At 43.8% G+C, this 9,273-nt stretch overlaps 1 protein-coding gene across 3 annotated transcripts in view; it reads left to right on the top strand.

Moving 5' to 3' along the window:
- The first annotated feature begins 8,159 nt into the window (after nucleotides 1-8,159).
- Nucleotides 8,160-9,273, top strand: part of pola1 (polymerase (DNA directed), alpha 1) — a 255,935-nt gene continuing 254,821 nt past the window's right edge. For all 3 annotated transcript variants that reach the window (XM_041211966.1, XM_041211964.1, XM_041211965.1), the window contains exon 1: nucleotides 8,160-8,255. In XM_041211966.1, coding sequence (XP_041067900.1) covers nucleotides 8,213-8,255 — 43 coding nt within the window. In that variant the 5' untranslated portion in view covers nucleotides 8,160-8,212. The remainder of the gene's footprint in view (nucleotides 8,256-9,273) is intronic.

Raw genomic sequence — 9,273 nt, 5'->3', positions numbered from 1 at the left:
AGAGGCCAATGCCCAAAAAGCGCCAAAGGTAACAAGAGACCCCAGAGAGAGGGAAATTCCCAATAAAGTGCTGAGGGCAGCAAAAGACCCCAGAGCGAGTGAGACAGAAGACCCCAGAGTGAGGGAGACATCATTCAAGTAAACCATAAGATATTTGCCAACCATGTCAGTGCAATGAAATGCATGAGCTGAAGAGTTTACCACAGAAGAAATAAATGGCTGAGATGAAAGCCAAAAGGCTCGAAATACAGTTTCTTGAAACAGTACCCAAACCAAAACAGCAAATGGCAGTGGGGAGTGCGCAGATGGCTGTGAATGAAGGAAAGCTATCTGCGGTAACTCAAAAAAAGCTAAATGTGCAGGAAGTAAATGAAACTATTCAACAGGAAAACTTCGCATCAGAGCTGAACTGGAAGATTTGAGGCGCATTTTTCAAACTGAGTCAGCGAGATGATGTACTGACACCCAGAGTGAGTTGGCAAGATGTCAACAAGAAAATGAACAGTTGAAAGAAGTTGCTTGACTTTCAAGATCAAATGCAAAAAGCATGTGTAACCATTCAGCAACATGAAGGAATGAAGACTGTCTTAAATATCAGAATGGAAGAACAGCAGAAGAAACTCAAGGAGACTGTGCTGAATTACAAGAAAATTCAAGGTGAAGTGAGTGAGCTTCGCAAAGAAAAGAAAAGCCTGTTGAAGAATCTTCACACGTAACAAGACTAAAGAGCTGAGCAAGCAGTTGAATGGCAAAGAGAAGGCATGAAAAGAAAAAGCCATAGAGCTTGCAAGCTGCAAGCAGATAATGAAGCCATGAGTAGCACACTTATGGAACTGAAACAACTGAAACAAGTTAAGACATCGCTGGAGACAGACCTGGCCAACAGTGAATCCAAAGTGAAAGACAAGGACAAAGTTTTGTTGCAGACAGAAAAAGAAAAGACAGAAATGAGATTTGAAAATGTAAATCCGACACTGAAATACCAGGCACTAGAATAAAAAGCTGAGCTGAATGAAATGATTTTTAAGGTTGCAAAAGAAAATTGAAAATAAAACAGCAAACAAGTGTTTGGCTGAACTTGCGAAACAAGTGGAAATGAAGGTTCCATTAATGAAACATATATGTCCAGCAAGAACATGGCGGACACCATGGAAACAGAAAATTCAAGTCCACTGTAGGAATGAACACTCTCCTTGGAAAGAACGGGACAAATTCACAGTGTTCGAAAAAAGCAAATGAGTTTTAATAAAGAGAAATACAACTTGAAGGAACGTAAAAAGTGAATCAAATGGAAATAGCCAATTACCATAAACATAGAGTACCACTACCATTCCTCCACACATGACAGACTGAGATGTGGAAGAACTGTCAAACCTCAAGACCGTCTGAATTTATAAAGTCAGAGACTTGAGACGGGAGTGCAGGAAGTAAAGCTTGTAAACAAATAAATATACTCTGTTGGAAAGGAAAGACATCTTTGGAGAAGAAAGGAAGATGCTGTATGATGTTGTCATATGTGCCTGCATGCCATTGCAATTTAAAGGTGTTCAGCAGAGTAAGGGCTAATGTGGGACTGGAGAATAGTACTGCCCATGGTATGATGCATAGTCACATGGTAATAGACTGAGGGATTGGTCTAAAGAAAACACTCTGGAAACAACCTACCTTCATGGGTGGGGCAGTACGGGAGGGTGGGGGTGGGGTTACAAAATGGCGAAAAGACCAAAAATTGATTTTACGCTGTTGTGAAACCAGTTAGCATCGCCCACTCCACCCATCACTGGCGCATGTTGGGATTGTCATTTTAATACATTTGCATCTAATGATAAGCCCTGATCACCGGAATCATCCCCCCATGCAGAATCATCCGGGCGCATCAGTGTAATTGCACGTCAACATGTTTCACAACTTTAAATAAGTGATGGGCATCTGGCAACCTGAGCTTTGAGGGGAGCTCAAAGATGAGTGTACACAACCTTACACAGCGCTTGCAATCATCGCCCATAGGGCATCAAGGAAGAGGCGCCACGCATTCGGTGTGGGGCGGGGTGCACAGGCAAGTCACATTTTCCTGGCTGGCTTTCAGTAGGGTGCCAGGGCAAGGGCTGTAGTGCGGGTCAGGCTGGGGATAGGCAGGGGGCAAGGCAGCACAGACAGAAAGAAGTACACAAGCACGTGCTGGGGTGGGGGTGGCAACCATGTACTTGGAAATGCTTGTCAAAAGTGAGCATTCTTATACAGCTGAGATCGTTCGGCAGCAGCTCCATTAACTTGCTTGGAGTCGGGCCTCTGAAGCTTTTCTGCCCACTCACACAATGCAAAAGCATGAAAGTGCCACCAAATTCTCCAGAACTTTTCACCCCTCAGGCACAGACTGCAAATTAATTTGCATTTTCGGGGGCTGCAGAACAATTGGCCGACTGGGCAAGTTGTAGAATTTCCTTGTGAAAGGCGGCCATTGCACAGTCACTGGTGGAGACGCTCATAGTCCCTTGCAATGTCTCTATTAAGGTTTAGACCAGAATCCATTATGATTCAAGCTAACAGCATAGCCTTGTACTGCGGGTTAGGAGAATGCCAGTGTCTGAGCTGAGAGCACAGCATGCAGTCCAGTGGCTGAAACTACTGCCAACCGGTCAAGTGGAGTGGGGCAGAGGTGGGTGTGGTTTCTGGCAGCCAATGAGTGCACTACACTCTGGCCATCCAAGTGGTGGTCAGAACTCTCCTACATTCATGAAGGGGCCTTCAGACTTAACCAAGAGAGATTCTTAGGAAACATATGCTAACCCACACATCTCTGTCTTTGATCCTGCAGGAGGAGAACATCAGGATTATGGAGCCTGATGATTTAGCGGAATGCCTCATGGCTTACAGAGAAGAAGAAGAGAGCAGCAGAGGTGCCTGGCTTGGCAAAGGGAGGAGCACCTCCCTCAAGATGAAGGGGTAGCAGGGCCTGATGCGCACACAGCTGAAAATCCACTTCTGGAGAACTGTCGCTCGTGGCACCGCGATAGACTCAGGTTCTATAGATGGCACTTGTCATTCCTGCAGATGGCTGAGAGCCAGCGTCGCTGAGTACTGCACATGTCCAGGGAACTGGTTGGCCATATATGCCACCTGCTGCAGGATTTTGTACCACGGGGACATGGAGGGCATCCACTGCCAGTAGCCATGAAAGTGACTGCGGCGCTCAATTTTTATGCCAGTGGCTCCTCCCAGGGCTCCAAATGGGACCTGTGCAGGATCTCACAAGCCTCCATGCACAAGTATATCCAGAAGGTTGCAGACGCCATATTTGCAAAGACACAGAACTTTGTGCATTTCACCTGGGATCAGGAAACCCAGGAAGGAGCACTGGGATTTGCACAGATCTCAGGTTTTCCACAGGTACAGGGTACCATCAACTACACTCAGGTGGCACTTAGATTTTCGTGGCAACAAGCTGTCAACTACATTAACCGCAAGGGTTTCCACTCGCTGAATATTCAGCTAGTGTGCAACCACCACAAGTGCATCCTACGGGTCTGCGCACGGTTCCCAGAGATTGTCCACAACTTCTACATTCTTAGCAGGTCTCAGATCCCTGATGTCTTCCAGGATCCACAGAGGCTGCAGGGATGGTTCCTCAAGGATGAGGGCTATCCACAGAGGATGAGCCTGATTACGCCTGTGCAGCGGCCTCAGGCTGCAGCAGAGCGACGCTATAATAAGGCTCATGCCGCAACCCGGACTTTGGTGAAGCAAATAATAGGCATTTGAAAATTAAGTTCTGGTGCCTCGACAAGTCTGGTGGAGCACTGCAATACACTCCCCAGAGGGTGTCATGCATCATTGTGACTTGCTACATGCTATACAATCTGGCACTGAAATGGGGGGAGAATCTGGCTGAGGAGGAGATGAAAGGGCTGCATGTCTCTTCCAATGAGGAGGATGTCAAAGGGGATGTCGGTGGTGAGGTCCTTGAAGGCGAGGATGCCAGTGATGAGGCTGTTGCACTGGCCAGATGAGGCAGACACGCTCGGGAGGCCCACTAGCCACAAGATTCATGGAGGATGATGACAAGATGCAGTGAGGACAGTCTTGACATTCTTACCTTAAATCTGTGAATGTTTGACTCCTGTGTGGCTAATGGCAGCGCACATACCTTCTGGGCTCAGGTTCATGTCATGGTGATGCAGCGAAGGCCCTAATAATTGCTAGATTCCAGGAGAATGATTACAACATGCTGTGAGGGCACTCCATAGATCTTCACATAGTCTGACTCCTGTCAGGCTGAGGGCAGCTCGCTTGTGCTCTGTGATCAGGGTCATATCATAGAGACGCAGCTGTGAAACTTTAAGTGCATCCGATCCTTTGTCAGCCTTCAGCACCTGACCCCTTCAGGAGCACAGCATCATTGGTCAAGATGACATCACTTGGCCTTATTTTGCATTCAATTTTAATTTTAACACTTCACTGGGGTGCAATGTTCTTCCTCGAGTCAATGGAGTCAAAGCAATTGGATCAGGGACTTGGTACAATAGACCTCCATACATTTTTCTAATGAATTGCGAGGCCATTAAAATTAACCCCTTATTTAATAGAAGACCAGCAATTCATAATGAGCTTATAAGATAAACATTTAGTTCAGCTGGCAATTGTATTAAGAAAAAATCAATTTTAATTTCAATTTCAGTTGCATTAGTTGGGTAGAGGTTACTAAACTGACAGAGTTTTAAATCACTGTACTGATGTGCTTGCTTAAAGGAAATGAAACAAGTATTAAAGAGTAAGGTACTCAACTGTGGGAAAGGAGCCGAAGGCCAAGGTGGGATCCTGAGATGATGACCATGTCACCATCATGGTGGTTGTAGTGGGGAGTGTTATAGAATGTGAAGCTGGCTGAAGTGGCCTCAGTGAGAATGAGCAGTAAGCCAGTCTGGCCCAAGATTTTGACTTATTGCCTCAAGATGGGCAGATGGGTAGGGTCCACTATGTAAGTGAGCAAATATTTTGCAGGGTGATTTGAAGAAGCAGCATGGATTCAACTACTATTCCTGGACTTGAGCACATAACCTGGGTTAACACTGCAGTGCGGTACTAAAGAGGTGCTGTATTGTCAGGGGTGTTGTCTTTCAGATGAGACACTATACTGAGGTCCCACCTGCCTGTCCACCTGTTCCTGGTAAGCCAAAGTTCTCCAGGTCTGGATGCACTTCGCCCTAAGGTCCTGAAAGAAGTGCTAGTGAGATAGTTGATGCACTGGTTTTAATTTTCCAAAATTCCCTAGATTTGGGGAATGTTCCATTAGATCGGAAAATAGCAAATATAACTCCATTATTCAAAAAGGGAGGGAGACAGAAAGCAGGAAAGTGCGGGTCAGTTAGCCTAACATCTGTCATAAGGAAAATGTTAGAAGCTATAATTAAAGATATTATAGCAGGGCCCTTAAAAAAATTCAAGGCAATCAGCCAGAGTCAACATGCTTTTGTAAAAGGGAAATCATGATTAACCAATTTATTGGAGTTCTTTGAAAGAGTCACATGTGCTGTGGGTAAAGGGGTGGATGTACTGTCCTTAGATTTCCAGAAGGCGTTTGATAAAGTGCCACACCAAAGGTTATTGCAGGAAATAAAAGCTCATGACATATGGGGTAACATATTGGCATGGATAGAAGATTGGCTAGCTAACTGGAAGCAGAGAGCTGGCATAAATAGTTTTTTATGCTTGGCAGGATGTGACGAGTGGTGTGCCACAGGAATCAGTGCTGGGGCCTCAAATTTTACAATTTATATAAATGACTTGGATGAAGGGACCAAAGGAATGTTTGCTAAATTTGCTGACGACACAAAGATAGGTAGAAAAGTAAATTGTGAAGAGGACATAAGGACTCTACAAAGTGACACAGATAGGTTAAGTGAGTGGTTAAAGGTCTGGCAAAGGGAGTATAATGTGAGCAAATGTGAAAATGTTCATTTTGGCAGGAAGAATGAAAAAGAAGCTTAATATCTAAATGGTCAGAGATTGCAGAGCTCTGAGATTCAGAGGGATCTGGGTGTCCTAGTGCATGAATCACAAAAGGTTAATAAGCAGGTAATTAAGAAAGCTAATAGAATCTTATAATTTATTGTGAGGGGAATTGATTACAAAAGTAGGGAGGTTATGCTTCAGTTGTACAGAGCATTGGTGAGACCACATCTGGAGTATTGTGTACAGAACTGATCTCATTTAAAGAAAAATGTAAATGCGTTAGAAGCATTTCAGAGAAGGTTTACTAGACTAATACTAGGAATGGGCGGGTTCTCATATGAGGAAAGGCTGGACAAGTTAGGCTTGTATCCACTGGAATTTAGAAGAGTAAGAGGTGACTTAATTGAAACCTTTAAGATCCTGAGGGGCCTTGACAGGGTGGATATGGAGAGGATGTTTCCTTTTGTGGGAAAATCTAGAATGAGGGATCACTGTTTAAAAATAAGGGGTCGCTCATTTAAGACAGAGATGAGGAGAAATTTTTTCTCTCAGAGGGTAGTGAGTCTTTGGAACTCTCTTTCTTAAAAGGCAGTGGAACCAGAGTCTTTGAATATTTTTAAGGTAGAGCTAGATAGATTCTTGATTAACAAGGTGGTGAAAAATTATCAGGGGTTGGCGGGAATGTGGGGTTGAGGTTACATTCAGATCAACTATGATCTTATTGAATGGCAGAGCAGGCTTGAGGGGCCGAGTGGCCTACTCCTGCTCCTAATTTTAAAAAAGGCACTGGAAATTCTCTAGTTGACCTGGCCAACAATTCACTCCCAACCACTGTCAGCAAAACCAGATCACAGCTGTAAATGGGACCTGATTGTACAGAACGAACATTGCTGTCTATTTATCTGAAATAATGCCTATAAAAGCAGTTACTTAGCTGTGAAGCACTTTGTGATATCTTAAGGATGTGAAAAGTGCTAAATTGAATAAATGCTAATTATTTTTTCTTCTCTTTCGCTCATTTTTTAATGTAAAAACACCATGGAAAGTAACTAAAATTAATGGTGAAGAGTCATACGGACTCGAATGCTGTCAGACCTGCTGAGTTTTTCCAGGTATTTTTGTTTTTGTTTCGGATTTCCAGCATCCGCAGTTTTTTGTTTTTATAAAATTGAATGGAGCCTTGTTGCAGTTTTCAACAACAACGGATGGTTCCTTCAATTGCCTGTCATTTGCCAAATATCATCTGGACTTCCTATTGTGGGTATTAGCTGATGCTTAGATTGTATCACTCTCGTCTCTGAGGTAGATGGTGTGGGTTTAAGTCCCTTATCAGAACTTGAGCATAAAAATCAAGGTTGATCCTCCAGTGCAGTACTGAGGGTGTGCTGCGCTGTTTGAGATGCTGTCTTTTGAATGAGATGTTAAATTGAGGCCATGTCAGGCCTCCTAGGTGAACATACTTTTGGGTGGACACACAGTAAAAAGATCCCAGGCATTATTTTGAAGAAGAACAGGGGATTTAGCCCTGGTATACAGGGCAATTTTTATCCCTCAATCCCATCACTAAAAATAGATTATCTGGTTATTATCACATTGCTGTCTGTGAGTGCACTGTTTAAATGTAAATCTTTTTTAAAGGCATATTTAGAAGATACTGGGGATCAATTAACTTGGCTTCTAGATGGCTAATGTGTGGTTCAGAATAACACCAACAGCGCGGGCTTGATCAATTCTTGATTGTTCTGGCTCAAGTAGTTATGGGAGCTACCACAATGGCAGACCATCACTGACAAAAACACTGGCAAGAAAGCAGCTCAGGATAATGCATCAGGAGACAATTAGCCAATTACCTGCCTTTGGGGCAGATCACATACATGACACAAAATGATTTGGCAGTTAAACCAGAATTTGGAGATTTTCAATATTGTAATTTTTCATACCGCTACTATTACTTATATTTATCCTATATTTTAACCTGTGTAGTCGTAGCTGATTGTTTATTTGACTGTTCTTGTTATTGCTAGTCCATCAAGTCAGGAGGAACTTCCCTCTCTCCTGACTGTCCCTTCTCTCGTTCATAAAAGACAGGCAGAAATTGCAGAGTGACTTGATCAAGCATGGCCGCGCTCTATTATGCACTCTCCCTATTCGCGCGCGCTGCTGCGTGACGTTCTTCCGACCCAGCAATTTCATTCATTTTTAGTTCCGGAGGATTTGGCGCCAGATTTCGTTGTGAATCAACAGCGGGCCGAAAGGGAAGAGAATGGGTCCGGAGAGCGAGGCTGGAAGCCAGCCTGAACAGCAGGGTAATGGAGAGAGAGAGAAAGAGGAGCAGATGGAATAAAAGGGATAGAGACTGGGAATTGAGGGGTGGTGGTGGGGAGACGGGGCTGGGAATGGGGGGAGGAGGAGTGCTGTCTGGGTGCAGTGTCCTTGGTGCAGGATCTAGGCACCAGGCAGTACAGGTACAGCTGATGTACAGGAGGCGTATGCTGCCTGTTACTGATACATGTGATTTATAGGAGCTGATTACTGCACTCTGTAGATATAGCCTTGTATTCTGCCTTTTGATTTGCAGCTGCTCAGGAGAGTGTTACAGATACAGCTGATGTCCAGGAGCCAGGTCCCTGCTGCAGTTGGTTTGTTCAGTTTCAGATGGTGTAGGAGGGCCGGGACCTCTATGTACAGCCAGCGAACTGGATTTTTATCCTTTTTATTTTTGATTCTCACTCTGGAATGGCGACTTTAAACTCTATTCAACTTTACGAAGTGAAGTGCATTAACACAGGAAGTTTGAGTTATCACATGATTTCACTGCTTCCCCTGTAACCTTGTAACACACAATGACACCTGTGTTTGGTGATGGTAAATCATTGGGTGAAACTCCTGGTATTACAGCTGAGCTGCTGAAGTCACTCTTTTATGTTAAAACAATGTGATTGTCCACTTTCTAAAGTAAATCCCTCCAGTGTATTAAAAGGTAACAGTTCTGTATACTTGATGAATTTAGAGCACAAGTATTATTGTATGTTTTAATGACTATTCTTCAGTAAACTTGCATCCAGTAGTTCTCCTATAGTCTTGTAGTGAAAGCATAGTGGCTAAATTCAGGATAACCACAGAGTCTTAGACAAGTTGTCAGCCTTGGTGGAGTAAGCTTCCGTCATTCTGATTGGTTTAATGATTAGATGTAATCTGATTCATGCTTAAAGATACTCCACACTTGGAATCTTTGCAGGACTTTGAATTCCTCAGTAATCTACTGTAAATGCTCCTCCACTAGTAACCAACTGTCCTTCTCTAAGGATGATGGTGTATGCACCC

The sequence above is a fragment of the Carcharodon carcharias genome, chromosome 18 (assembly GCF_017639515.1).
Source record: "Carcharodon carcharias isolate sCarCar2 chromosome 18, sCarCar2.pri, whole genome shotgun sequence".
NCBI classification, from domain to species: domain Eukaryota; kingdom Metazoa; phylum Chordata; class Chondrichthyes; order Lamniformes; family Lamnidae; genus Carcharodon; species Carcharodon carcharias.
This window is presented reverse-complemented; position numbering and strand designations above follow the sequence as displayed.